Source organism: Trachurus japonicus, chromosome 21 (genome assembly GCF_045865225.1).
Source record: "Trachurus japonicus isolate A0001 chromosome 21, Traja_1.0".
NCBI lineage: Eukaryota > Metazoa > Chordata > Actinopteri > Carangiformes > Carangidae > Trachurus > Trachurus japonicus.
The window spans coordinates 1,439,409-1,454,845 of NC_140927.1; the positions used below are offsets into that span (position 1 = coordinate 1,439,409).

A 15,437-nucleotide genomic window follows, 5' to 3' on the forward strand; every position below is an offset into this window, starting at 1 on the left:
ATATATCAAGGACTGAAATGACTCAGTGGTTTTTGGAGCATCCTCCCCGCTGACCCTGAATCTGCTGTGTCATAGTGACAGCGGCAGATTCAACACCGAGGGGTCAGATCTCAGGGTCTACAACTGTGCTCAGAGCCAAATTACAGAGTGCTGCGTTTGTGTTCAGCTGGGAGACAGCAACCCAGGACACTGAGTGACAACAGACAACGCTGCGTTCAAAGCCATGATGCGTATAATTTGGAATGTCTGACTTTGGAGAAACTTGATTTTTTTTTCCATGGCAGAATCTCACAACCTGAATGATCATCTTAATTCTCAGAGAGACAATCATGTTTCTTGTTGTTTTACCCAGGATCCTGCAGCCCCGTGTCAGATCAAGACTGCAACTCTCTGTTCTGTAGATAAACATCTCAGAAATCCTCCAAAGCTGGAGGAACCTGGGCCCTGCAGTGAATTAAACTGTCAGTTTGAACAAGTGGACAAACTGCAGCAGCTCTGGTCTTCAGCCATAATCAGCACCAACGATGCAACAATAAAGAAGATTAAAAAAAACAACAACAAAAAACACTGGTTCTGTTAGCCAAGAGCTTTGCAGAACCTGCAGGCCAAGTGAAACACAAAGCCACAGTCTCAATGCACCTGATAAGACCAGACCAATGGCCTCTATACTGTACACTGTGCGATTTTAGCAGTCTTATAAGATTATTGCATGACACACTATGCAACATGGATCTAATAATCTTTGGAACAACGTCAAGTTTGATGAGTGCGGATTGTACGATGATTGTTTTACTGAACTCGCAGGTGACGCATTTACACTTTTCCAGACAAGACGACATAAACTATTCTTTTTTTTTTATTGAATGACTATTTACTCGAAAATCATTGCTCATCCCTACCATCTGCGCCACCATAGTAAAACTGATAGCCCTCGTCCATCAGCTGATTAATAGACGTAGGTCGTAGCAGTTTTCTGACACTGTCAGAATTTTATCTTTTTATCTTTGGTCGCAAGACACTGACAACGGCCGTCCTTGAACCTGTTTCACAGTGTGACATAAGACGGCTGATTTAGAAAAGATTTTGCCACGATTCTCCTACGATGGTCATCTTTCATCTGTTACGGCCCCAAATCGCAGAGTATGTACCGGCCAGTGGAATACACACTATGTTTTCAAGTGCATCAACTTAATACTCTGACTTTCTGACTCAGGCTCTTCCCTAGCTCAGAGCTACACACCACCACCTTTAGCCAAGTCAGCTGAGCATCATGATGCATACTGTAGCAGCTCAGTACAGGCTGTTGATCAGTAAACATCATCACAACAGAATCAATAACCAGGGTGATAAAATGTCAGGTTCAGTGTTTCCAGGCTTTCCTCTGCAGTCCGTCATGTTGAACCAACCTGCTCCGGCCAGCTGCTGCTGTACTGATCGCACAAAGAGCTACTGATCACACATTAGTGGAGGGAACAACTCCCGTCTTATTTTCACAGCTTTGGGCGTCATTTATATCAGCTATGAAAACACTGAACTGCCCAGAGTTACTGCTGAGATCTGGGGACACGACAACAGTGCTACAAAGCAGAAGTTCAACCCCGACTTTCAAAAGCAGATTGTTTTTATATTGATACAAGTGGCTGCAAACCACAGCAGGAGATAAAGTAGTGGTAGCTGCAACAATAGGAGCAAACTATGACAGTCTTTTGATTTAAGATTAATATTGTGTTGATATAGGCAGAGGGAAGCAAGAGGAAGGATTCAACACAGATGCATGGAGGTAAATAAAAGCAGGTTACTAGAGGTTCCCAGTGTTTTCTCACACATGGACCACTCAAACATCTCAAAAATACTGATGCCTCAAATTCACATTTTGTTTTAACAAGAGGAAGCTCGGTTTTACTTTTGTTTAACAGGGAGACCACTTGTTCATTCACCATCTGTCTCTTTCTTTTCTATTATTTCTCTTGCTAATCAGACATCTATTGGGAAAATACTGGTTTTGTCTATGAACATTAATCTTTTAGCACAAACTGAGATAGCGAACAAGTACAAATGTGGATTAGTGGCAACATAAACATTTCCTTTCAGTGACTTATCACAGTGATCAGCCACAAAATAATAATAACGACATGGCTGCGTCACCATTTTAATGTTTGTAGATTAACTTAGTTGATAAGAAGGTCAGTCTTTCTACCAAAGTTAGACCAATGTGCAAATGAAACTGGTCTGCATCATATCATTACTATTCAAGTCAAGACAAGTCACAGTTTATTTATAAAGCAAATTAAAAAACAACCTCAGTCGATCAAATTTATAAAAATGCAATATAGGTTATCATGGACAATATGATAATAAATAAAAACAACACAAGGGATAAGAACTCGATTTAAAAACAATTTAGAATAAAAGAAAATAAAAAAGAGAGTTTCAGTGATTTAGGTAAACCTAAAAGCAAGAACAAATGTGATTTATTTTTCATTGAACCTCTTTGTACAGACGGTCAGAGCAGAGGGATGAAGTCAGTAGTTAGTCTGTAAACTGGGTCCTTAAAACAGAACCTCTAGGTAATAATTTCACCGTTGTTTAACTTTGTCTGACTCGACGTCTCGTCTTCTTTTTTCCTTTTTTTTTAACAATGTCACCAGTTCTCTCAGATCTACTCAACCCACTCAAGAAGCACAGTGTTATCATCACCAACAGGAGTGATACCCAAATACAGTAACACCTGAGTTGTACGAGATGGGTCGGACCCTGTAACCTGTAAGCGTCCTGTACGCTGCAGTCAGTGTCCACGTCCAACACACATCAGCTCATTCACAGACCAGCTCTAATGACCTGCACCAGGACTGAGTTTAAGAGCCTTCTGCTTTGTTACTCGTGCTCGGGTTGTTCTTGTAAAAGTCACGCGAAAACAAACGCAATGAGAGAACGCCGACGCGGGCCACGTGCCCCCTTCCTCCCCCCACCCCCTCTGTCTCCACAGTGTAACTTTCACCCACGGCTCTTTATCTCTGCCAGTACCAGTAGCTCCCATATGCTTTCTTTCACATGAGCACAGTGGCTCCTTTGACCAATTTACCAAATTATAGCCCGCTCCTTTTAGTGGAGAGTGGAGGTAGCGAGCATTCTGGGAGTTTCCCCCCTCGAGGAGGAGTAAAGGCGAGGGGGGGGGGTAAACGTAGCCCGGAGCAGAGCCTCTTGGGAAATGACCCAGGACTAAATATATAGCTGTGCATCTTTAGAGCTCAAGACACAGCCCATTTAGCTCGGGCCCAGCCGGCGCAGTGTGGACAGCAGAGTGGTTAAAATCACCACTTTGGGTGTGTGTGAGCGCGGGGCTGAGAGAGAGAGAGAGAGAGTATTACTGTCTGAAAGAAAGCAGACAGCATTGATTGTGAGTGTTGGAATGATTCAGTGTCTACGTTCAGTCAGCGAGGTGGAGCCTGATTCTGTTTGTGCGTGTGTGAAACTGAAACATTCATATTTAGTTCATGACTTGTGTGTTTGGGTGCAGAGTGAGCGGCGTCTCTGACCTCACATGGTACTGCTGTTGTTTTAACACCACAGTAGGCTACAGCTATGTGCCTTAAAGGAGACATATTATGCTCCTTTTCCACAAATTAAAATAGTTCCCAGGTGTCTTAAAGACATGTCTGTGACATGCTTTGGTCAAAATACCTCAAGGATCAAACATCACAGCTCTTTTCATCCTCTCAAAACAGCCCTGTTCAGAACGGCTGGTTTCAGTGCCTGTCCCTTTAAATGGATAGTTCAACATTTTGGCAAATTGGCCCATTGCCATAATCCCTATAGTCATAGCAGTAGGTTTGTTACCTTTAATTGTCAGTGCAAGCAATTTTTAGAACGGCAGAGCAGAGCCGCAAGCTGCTCAGAGCTACGCTACGGAGGCTCATGGGATTTCTTGGTTTCCCTCATCAAACTCATCAAATACACAATCCAACAACTCCAAAACGCTCTGGTGGACAAGTTGTGACCTGCACATTCACCATGCTATGAGTTTGATGAGGGAAACCAAGAAATCCCATAAGCCTCCGTATAGGAAGCAATGGGCCAATTTGCCAAAATTTTGACCTATCCCTTTAAATGCAAATGAACAACTGCTTGCCCCACCCCTTCTACCAGTCCCAGGTAGGGGTGGTATTATGCAAATTCGAAAACTAGTTCATCACATCACTGGAAGACAACTGAGGGAACAGCTTGTAAAACCACATGGATTTCAACCTAGGGAGCCTGAACATTACAGATTTTTTTGTCAATTCTCACATTTTGGGGGCCGGAAGGCGAGACAAACACTCAAATATTATGTTAAAGAGCCTTCAAAAAGTGATATGTCCCCTTTAACGTCAACACTCCACCACCCCCATCCCATCCTCACCTTTCTCCTTCGTTCCATCTCCTCGGTCTCGTACCATTTTTCAAGAGACAATTGCACGTTGGAAAACCTTCGAAAACACACACCATCTGGACGGGGGGGGGCAGCGGAGTGGCTGCACACCAGCTCATACTCCCATGTTTACACTGCAGTTTGGACAGCGGCCCACACTGAGAGCTTAGCCGGTCTTCGACATGCCTCAGTGTGCTTGTGTTTCAGCTAAGCTGTTGGACGGATACATTATTTTACTTTGATGAGCAATTATGCAGCAGCGTTCCTCCGCCAGTAATTAAATGAAAAGAGATTGCACTTCACCTCCAGTTCCCGAACCAATAGAGACCGAGGGGAGGAAATAAAAACCTAAACAGTGCCTCCTTGTTTCCTCTGAGATGCCACTGTTGTAACTGTGGATGAGTCTCAAAATTTTATTGAATTCATTTCAATTTGCTTGTTTTCCTCTGCTCGGAGCACCAGATGTTTTTGGTTAGAAAATCTAAACACTGAATTGGCTTTCACACACTTCCTATGTTAATATTCTGGTGTTGTTTGTGTCCAACCCTTCAGGTGACTCATAGACTGACAGATAGGACGCAGGACACCTGTGAAGGCTCTGAGCTGCCATGTCCAACAGCGCCTTCTAGTGGCGGTCGACAGTAACTGCAGGTGGCCAGGTCCTGGTTGGAATCCTCCTGATGGTTTACACCTGAGACTTCAGCGGATTAACCCTTTAGCTGGATGGAAACAGTGAGAGCTATACACTGCGTCGCCGACCTATAATGAGAACTCCCCGAGTTGCGTGGCCTTTTTTGTGTAGGTCGAAAACTGTGAACGCGTTTGTTTGTCTTCAAAGTAAAAGCACAGCTGTTTGGCAAGAACCTTAACAAATGTTTTCCCCCTCTGGTGTCTGCCTAAAAAAGGCAATGCTGCTCCCTCCAACCAGAGCTCAAAACCTCTTCTCGGAGCCAGCTCCTGATGATTGACACCATGCCAAATGTAATGTCGAAAACGTGACGCTTTAAAAAAGAACAAATGATGAGATGTTTTCAATCACCAGGTTGTTTCATGGTATTAAAAAAAAAACTAGACTTCTCCCTCTCTCTCATGCACAGATGTATTATTGTACACTCAGCCCTACCTCTTCATCAGTCTCAATAACACATGAACACAAACACACACACACAGCTGTTCCTCTCTCATGCTCCGTGCTCCTTCATCTGCAGCTTTCACACAGCCATGTCCCAGAAATGTAAACAACAGTGTTGAGGAATGGGAGGGAGGGAGTGGGGGCTGTAGGACTGTAGGTTTGGGTTGTGCTCACTTATTCCCATTCCCATATCCTTGGGGGCTTCTGAAATACCAGGAATCCCATAGGACCGGAGCAGGGGAGAGTGGACAGTCCCTGCTGTGGGAAAAAAAAACCCTGAGCCGCTTGTGACCCTAAACCACCCCTGACTCGGTGCTTCTCGCCCTGCCTGTCCCCGTCCCTGCTGCTGCTGCTGCTGCTGCTGCACCGACCCCAGCACTCACTCTGTTATGTAACCCAAGGCCTTCGCAAACATGTGAGAGAGGAGAGGGGAGACTCTGAAGGCTTCTGCCAAGTATTTTTACTCCTTGAGGGTGTGTGTGTGTATGTGTGTGTGTGTGGAGGAGGTCTACTCAGCCACACCCACACACACACATACACACACACTTATTAAACTATTTACTTTCCCTCCTCTCCTGCCAATACTTACAGTAAACTCTGCATATGTCCCAATATGGTAATAATGTAGAAACATTATAAGAATAATCTAGACTTCTATGATGACTGTTGCTTCTATCATGTTTTGGTGTACTTAATATACTTAATATATTCATTGTCAATTTTCTTTACTATAAATATTGCACTTTAAGATGTTACACCCATCCTATGATGGTCTGATGGTATTGTTTGGGTTAAGAACCTTGCTCTATTGTTATTGTAATCCTGCATAACCTACTATATGACAGCCTTTTTTGGCCTGAGGTATAATGATTTTTATAGTGTTCTGATTGTGTGACATAATGTATAATTATCTGTATACACTAAGAATATTTTGGATGTATTGAGGTCATATTGAGGCTGGGTGTTAATTCTGTCACCTGTGAGTGGACAGCTGCATGTTATCCTCACCTGATCAAGTCATGTGACGAGTAGTATTTAAATGGCTACTCACAGCTATCCTACTGTCTGACAAAGAGCCCTACTGCTCGAAACGTACGTCACAATAAATGATTACGCTGAGTCCTGCAGAGTCGCGAGTACCTTTGTTCTTTTTAGTTTGCTTATTGTTTGTACTCAGCACCTGCCCTCATTGGTGTAATGTGCATGTCTACTTTGGTTTTTTTAGACTTCTTCATAACTAAGACTGACATCCCCATGCATTTGATTTATGAGATGTTCTGCACATACAATAATTTATCTGAGAAGGTTAAGGTATGTGTGTTATGTAGTATAGAACCCAAAAAAGCTATGATAGACATTACTCATATTCCTCTGATCTGCAGCCGCTCTGGTTAACAGCCTACAGACACGCTACCAGCTGTGAGCTTCCCGCCGAGGATGATGGGAATGTTATGTTCGATAGCACAGAGAGAGACCTCGTTCAAAATCCTGTCAGCACCCGCGACCACACTGGTGACTCAAAATCCAGTCTAGGAAGTAGATAGAGTTTTGTCCAAGACTATATAGAACACGGGTGTGGGCCGGACCAGTAAAATAATAGCATGATAAGCTATACATAAAAAGAATAACTTTTCCCTTTATATTATAAGATGTTTACAGGTAATGAACAATTCTTTTACAAAACATATTATGAACAATCTGAAATTTGTTGAGAAAAATAAATGTGCAATTTCAACAATATTATGCCTCCACACTTTGCAAATTCATTCTGAGGGCCCCCTGCCGGGCCAGTTTTGGCCCGTGGGCCGCACATTTGACACCCCTGATATAGAAGGTAAAACCTCAGTCAAGACTGATGAGAGAAAAGGCTCAATGAGAGACTGAGATACAGAAGCTACTGGAACCAGAGACCGACCAAGTCCAGGGCACAGGCTGTGGATCAGTGGCAACATAAACATTTCCTATACGTATATCATTGATTTATCAAAGTGATTAACCGCAAAATAATAATAATGACATGACTGCATCACCATTTTAATGTTTTATATTTTTTTGTAGATTAACTTAGTTGATAAGAAGGTCAGTCTTTCTACCACAGTTAGACCAATGTGCAAATGAACCTGGTCCACATGTTAGGAACCACTGCATCATATCATTACTATTCAAGTCAAGACAAGTCACAGTTTATTGCACATTAAAAAACAACCTAGGTATGTATGATTACCAATATAGGTAATCATGGACAATATGATAATAAATAAAAACAATACAAGGAAGAATGATAACTTAGATACAGACTGAGATACAGAAGCTACTGGAACCAGAGACCGACCATGCTTTACACGGCCATCTTTGAACTCGGTCTTCACCGTGGTCCCAGCCACACACCTGTAAAGTTCCATGACTGTACCTTGCACAGCTGTGATGCTACTAATGTGACACAGACTCTCCACAGACACAGACGGGTGCTGAAGCTCAGACTCTGTGGTGGTTGTTGCCACAGCACGGGTCTGTGTGATGACGCACGGGTGTGAGAACAATACCGGTTACACACCGTCATGACTGGTAAACAAAAGCCAGCCCAGACATGACGTCATGAACTAAACCAAAATATTGGTCAAATTAAAACCTTGACTTCATGATGCTGCTGCACTGCTGATTATCCATCCACTGGTTATTGAGACAGAGTCAACAATCAGCCTCACTGTATTATCAGGGGATCACTGGAGTCATTAGGATTCATCCTCTGAGGACCATGATACTGGATAGACTGCTCTCAAAAATAACTGACAAGAATTGAATATTGACTATATGTGTTTCTCTGCTGCTGAGAGGCAACAGTCGCAATTTGCAGTAGAGAACAGTTTTAGTTTACATGGTTCAATCAAGAAGTTCTTACAGAGCCTCTCTGAAAGTGCCTTCAAAGCCAACTAGAGTCCTTTAACTGGGAGAAACAACCGAGCCAGCCGGAGGAGAGCCGGAGACGTTGATGGACAGAAGGAGAAAGATGCTGGCGTTCGACAACCAGCTGTTACCGAAGTTTGGAAATCCTGACATAACTAAACAGGCTGAGGGCGACCGCAGTCTGAGCTGATGTTTCTTCATACTGGGGCTACTTTCTAACACTGGTGAGAACAGTGGAGAGAGTAAATTATAGGTTACACATGCAGGCAAGTCCACGGTCATAATAAGTCATCGTGAATGGGACTGGAATTGTTTTGCCCCCCCCTCTTGCCATAACCCCGCAACATCTTAACTTGGTGGGATGACTTCATAAAACCACTGTTTATGTGAAATTCAGTCAAACTGTGTGTGTGTGTATTTTTGACCATATAAATGGCTATTACATTCAATATTTCAGTTTTCAATTATGCTGTTTCTTTTCAAACTTGACAATTTATAAAAACAATGACACAACCCTCTAAACATGAAGTTATTTGATCAAGAAAAGGTCAAAGAAGGTGAGTTTTAACATGTTATTTAGGTCTTTGTATGAAAAATAGTCTGTCCACCAACTAAAGTGTTATTGGGGTTTGCTCAAAGAGTCAATAATTGAGTTGAAAAATGTATTAGTTAATAACTGAACCCCTACTTCAGTGTTTTTCAACCTTGGGGTGGGGACCCCATGTGGGGTCGCTTGGAATTCAAATGGGGTCGCCTGAAATGTCTAGTAATTGATTCAAAATGAAATTACTGATCAAACTTTTTTTAAACTAATTATTGTTATGATTATAAACACCACACACAATCTTAAACAACTACTTTCTCAACCATAAATCGAGTTCAAATAAAATGCAGCAGAAATATTTAAAGGCCGCAGTCACGTGATCGCGGGGTGATGTTGGAAACCACGGCCGTACTTCATTAGTTCATTCTGTCTTTTCTCATTCTGCATAAAAATAAAAAAAAACACACGTGATGCCGCTGGGCTCAAACACTGGCTCAATGTTCAGTATTAAAAATGCTGATTTCACGTTCTAGTCACTTGGTACATTCCCGGCGAACTGGGATCATACTGGATGTCATAACAGGATGCCTGCTCGGTGTTTGTGTACCCAGCGTAACACAGGGAAATATGTGCGGTTGTTCTAAACACAGCACTAATTGGAGCACATTTAGACCATCTTTGCCCTGCAGTTACACATTATTCAGCAATGTCCTGGCCCCGTTTCCCCACTGCACAAGACCTATTAAAAAGAAAAAAAAAAAGATGCTGGATGATGTAGGTGTTAGTGCTTTATGGTTTTGTGCATATCGTTCTTTCTCTGTGTTTCGGAGGGGGGTGGGTGGGGGGATGCAGATGTGCAGGTCTGCCTCAACACTAAAACACTCCCTCTCTCTCCATGTCCTCATCCTGCCTTTTTGTGTTTGTGCAAAATAAAAATCTATTTCTGGCAGCGCTGGCTCAACATGAGGGCACATCTGAGCAACACTCCCGGGGATCTTTACAACACGTCCAAGAGCGGAGGGGGCCGTCTGGGGGGGGGGGGGGGTAGTCACTCCTGTCGTCATCTCTTCTGGATGGGATGTTCCAAACACATCATCAGTTATAATAAATTGCCTGCCAGTTGGCATCACCCTCCCCACAGTGAACCGTTTCACTCCAGACTCACTCAGTACTCTGCAGAGTTAGTGACCAGTGGGTTACTATATTTAAAGCAGCACTAATATAAGAGCTAAGGTCATTTCATAAATTACAACGAACGAGCACCTAGATCCACAGTGTGACAGAGTTGACTAGAATAAAAATAAATCCTGCAGCAATAGCAACATTCATCCACTTCATTCCACATCTGTGCCTCTATTAGCAAAACCCCACATAGTTTTTGAGATGACGAGATGTCCAAGCTTGTGCTCATCATGACAGGTCGTCTGGTTTGAATGGTTTCAAAACACCATCTCGACCTTGCTGTGAACTTCAGACGTGTTTGATTTTAAGCCAGTGAGGACTAGAAATCCTTCAAGTGCTCAGGAGAAAAAAAAGATAATTTACACATATGAAAACTTGGCATCCTTTGTGTGCTTTTGGAAGATGATTTGATATGACTGAAAGCTCCAGAATCCAGCTACTAAATGGACTGTGTGGTGAGACTGTTTTTGTCAAATGCTGTCGCCAGGCTCGAGAACGGAGTTTGAGTCTTCACTTTGAAGCCAAGATGGTGAGAAATTCTTTAAGTGGTCAGAAGTGTGGGACTTGGCCAAGTCCATCTGCTGACAAAGACCATGTGATGTGATACGACTGAATGTCCCACAGCACCTACTAAATGGTGCTCGCTGGGCGATGCTTTAGTCAAACACGTCTGATGTTATCAAAGACAAAAACAAAGATGCGTTTATAGGTGGAGAAAAGCCAGGAGGAGAAACAAGGAAGTGTTTGGCACACAAACAAACACACACACATTTTGCTTGTTTCAGCTGCAGATCCATGAGCCAACTGGGATAATCTCACAAACAATTTACTACTGTTAACATGACAAAAGCCAGGGGCCAAAAATGTTTTGTGGTATCAGAGGTGCATTGACTCTGACATCTTGACACAGCGTTTATGCATTATAGTCTGTTTTCAATCACTCAAAATAAATGATTTTGATTTTAAAGACTATGTCCTTTCTGTTAAATACAAACCAAATAACACCACAAATGAAATACAGTTCACTGCTGTATCTCACAGTTCAGTACCATCTTCAGTCTTTTCACACATTTCCAGGAAAAGTTTTATCCTGTGTTTGGAACCAAAATTCAAATTGGTTTCACAGGATCTTTATGTTAGATTTAAGGTGAGACATTACAAGCAAAAACACAGTTTTTTCATGCACTGGTCAATTTTGGGCTATTCTTCCTTATCGTGTCTTCTTTCAAAATAGTGGAAAGAAATGATAGAAAATCCACATTAATGTGGTTATTTTACTTCATCTTGTCTCTTTTGTCAGTAGGTTTCTCCTAAATTCACTAAAGGTTAGCATCTCCTGACTGTAATAGGTCAACAAAATAAAACAAAAAAATTGAAAGTGGCTTTATCCATTGTTCAGATTTTGGTTCTGGAAATGTATGCAAATTAGCGGATATTTAATTAGATATAGCCTCATTTACAAATTTAAACATAAAATTTGACAAAACCTGTAATACAAAACATATTTGTCTTAGTGTAGGTAATAAACTTGGGAAGTTTCATGGTGATATCCGTTAGTTTAAATGTTTACCCTATTCACATGTAGTGTCTCACCTTAAAAGAAAATCCTTATCCTAAGAACAGTAAAATCACTCTTGTGATCTGGTAATCTTGTTTTTCCTCTGAAGCTGAGAAACAGCTGCGAGAAAATATCAGATTTTAATTGAGCAGGAGCATCATCATCATCATCATCATCAACAAATCAACATCAAATAATGAAGTATTCCTTATAAATCGTCTAACTGGAATGTGAGGATTCACAGAAATCTGCTGTTTTATTTTTAATCCCCAACATTTTTCTCCAGTAAGTAAATCTATGGTTGATGATGTAATCAGTCTGCACCTGAGAGGGGCAGTAACTCATGTTGGTCTCTGGCTGTGAGCAGAGGAGGAATTCACCAAACATGGGGCTGAGGAGAGCTGACGCACACCTTCAGGCTGGAGCTCTGCGGCTGGGACCGTCGCTGGCATGCACGCTTGCACGTCTCCACAAAAACACACACTCCAACTGCATCCTGTCTTACATCAGATGGCTGAAACACACTGTACACACAAGAGGAATGATTCACTCATCTAAGCAATGCGTGCCGTCCTATAAACTGAAGAGTCCCAGCAGGAGTCTATGTGCTTTGTGTTCCTTCATCTGTCTGTATATTTTCTGGGGCCATTGTCGGTCTTGAAAGCCGTTGTCCCACACAGCCTTCACAGTTTTTACTTGTTTTCTTTCTCTGCTTTTCTCAGCGGTACAGTAAAGACATGCCAACAAATGTTTTACACCTCAGCTCATCAGTGTTTATGAGAGCAATCAGCACCTCTAATGCAGGCACAAAAGCCCCTGGGGAGACTCCTGTTGGCAAGCACAGGAGAAAGAAGACATAATGGAGAGGACATCATCTGCGGTTTTTACTTCCGTCTGGCTTCCATTAAAACATAACATGGACCAGAGAGGACAGAAATATATTCTGTTCTGTGTTTCTGTGTTTGCAAGTAGAAACTAAATCAACAGAGCCAAGTTCAAAAACAACACAATTTTTATTTTCTGCCTATAATGGTCCAAGGCAGTAGTGTTAACTCTGCAGTCATGCACAACTGTACTAATACTTTTCTAGAAGCAATTTGATGTTGAGTGACACTGGAACAGTGGCTCCCAACCTGCAGGCTGTAGCCCACTGGTCAGCTGCAAATACACTGGCTGGCCATTCATTTGGTAAAAAAAAAAAAAAACTAACTTGGTGAGAAGTTGTGGTTTTCTAAAAAGCTAAATATTTTCAGTCAATACATGTCCAACCATACAAAGTATGACAAAACTCATTTAGTGTAATGTGATTGTGAAATGGGCCATTCATAGTGACAAAACCACAGAGAGTTATCACCACCATCACTTCTACAGCGTTTCAGCATCTTTCAGCTCATTGTCTTGGATTTAGAGGCCACAACTTTTGGCTTATTCTTGCTAAACAATAATCAGCACCATAGTTAAAATGATGAAAGCTAATTGCTTTGGGTTAACTGCTCGCCATTTATTATGTATAAGGTTATAATACATCACTGAACAGCATGTTACTGCTCCCTTTTCTTGTTGCTGTTTCCTTGCTCCTTCGCCCTGAACTGAGCACAGACAGATTAGAATGAAAATAAAAAAGATACACTTGTTTTAAGTATATATTTTTTGGCTTTTTATGGGTTTATTTGATAGTATAGTTGAGAGAGACAGGAAATGGGGAGGCAGAGAGAGGGGGAATCTGGGATTTGGGACTGACTGCAGCAAGGACTGTAGCCTCTACATATGGGGCGCCTGCTCAACCTACTGCGCCACTCAGCGCCCCAAGAGATAAACAATTATTTAAAAAATTTGAAATCCTCCAATCTAATTTTTTTTCCCCCTATCAAAGCCTATCACTGTGACAAGCTAATGATAGAAACGTCCATGTTGTCACCAGCCAGAACACATCATGTATTTGCATTGCTATCTCAGACTGATTGCACGCTAACAGATAACTTCCATGGCAAAATGGACAGCTGCTTACAGGAAATAGAGTCCAGAGACAGATGTTGAATGAATAAGTGAATAAAAAGATAAAACAAAAAGAAAAACTGTACTTCTTCTGAATTCAGTTCAGTCATGAATGTTTGATTGTTATTGCTAAAAAACAAAGTGCTGTGAGAAGGAGTTATTTGTGCTCCGTGTGGGGCCATGAGTTGGGAATATGTACATCACTGGAACTAATAATCAGAGTTCACCTGTCAGACTGTGGGTTCAGTCTGTAAAGTGAGTGTTTGTCATGCGGCGGCCAGCAGAAAGTGTGGCAGGTGAAGTTTGTGGTAAATTCTGGCACGCTGCGACCTGAGGTGTTGTTTTCAGAAACCAAAGCGGTGAGGTTCAGAGCAGACCAATAACAAAGCCCAGAAAGCAGCTTGGCCCATACGGCCACACATCTTAAACAGATGTCTTCATGTAGAAACCATCTAGTGCAAAAAGCATCTGCAGAGGATAAGACGTTCTTGCTTGATTACTGCAGCTTTTATGAAAGAAAAACAAGACGTTCCGCGAAATATTTTCTCTGTGAGCGTAGAGAAGTGCAGGGGATGTTTGCTTTGGTTTGTCGAGCACCCAAAACCATTTAAACACACAACATGCGAGAAGGAGAGCGAGCAAACCATATCCAAGTCTAACACAAATTCTAATGTGCCGATACCATATAAGGCAATGGAGCAAGCATGTTTTTATTGCCCTTTCAAAAATCACTTCATACTCAGACTACATCCCACTTGGTCCAGTGTTATTTTAAAGAACAAAATACGTCATAACGATAAAGCAGATTCAAGGACGCAGAAGTTAATTTACCATTCTTATCTAGATTCATATTTTTGTTTTCATGCCACAGCAGCCAAAATATCTGAATTTCTATATCTCCCTTTACAACTTTAGCAGAGAAAACAAAATGCCACACAACAGTTAAATCAAGTAAAGTCAGGTTTATTTATAAAGCTTCAAATCACAAGTTTGTCTCAGGGGGGCTCGAGATAATGGGCCATTATCTGCAATAGTAACGGCCTTGTTAGTGTAGCTGATAGAGGCTGTTACTTTCCAACCCTGTTTGCAATAATTCTCCACCAGGAAGGACCCAATAATGTCTGCTGAGCACATACAGCATGGAAGCAATTACAGAAAAGAAAAAAAAGTGTTACTTACCAGCTCATAGTTTGTTGCTGGGACACATGACGAAGACACCTAAAAACAGAAAAGAGAACTGGTTAGTTATAGTGCTGATTCTCTGCAGTTGAGTTAACAGAATTACATTAAAACAACAACGTAACACATGTGCAATAGCTGCATTTAGATTCTGCTTCACAGCTGCATATGTGAAAGAAGCACCTTTAACATACCAGTGTTTTATTTCACAGCCACAAACACGCAACAAGGAAAGACCACAATTCATCAGACTTAAAGCTTAAATCATTCATTCCTCCTTACATAATCCATGCAATCTTCCCTCTCATAGCATAAAGCCACTGCAGCTTCTGTTTTTTCTATCTGCAATAAGCTTGATGTAAAATGATTCTTCAGAAGCAGTAACTTCATTAAAAATCTTTACTGAGAACAACAATAAAGATATATTATGTGCTCAGTTAAAGCACTGTCTTGCACCACACTTTAATAAACTCTGAGAGCCACTGGCTATATATAACCAGTATTTTAATTAAAGGATCATTTAATGTTAACTCAC

The 15,437-nt window shown here is 41.7% G+C and overlaps 2 protein-coding genes across 23 annotated transcripts in view; one reads left to right on the top strand and one right to left on the bottom strand.

The window, feature by feature from the left end:
- tns1b (tensin 1b) overlaps positions 1 to 15,437 on the bottom strand; it is a 196,900-nt gene that overhangs the window by 73,397 nt on the left and 108,066 nt on the right. For all 22 annotated transcript variants that reach the window (XM_085764453.1, XM_085764458.1, XM_085764455.1 and 19 more), the window contains one exon: positions 14,903 to 14,941. In XM_085764453.1, coding sequence (XP_085620579.1) covers positions 14,903 to 14,941 — 39 coding nt within the window. The remainder of the gene's footprint in view (positions 1 to 14,902; positions 14,942 to 15,437) is intronic.
- The window catches only part of znf142 (zinc finger protein 142), a 211,709-nt gene that overhangs the window by 37,413 nt on the left and 158,859 nt on the right, over positions 1 to 15,437 (top strand). The window lies entirely within an intron of this gene.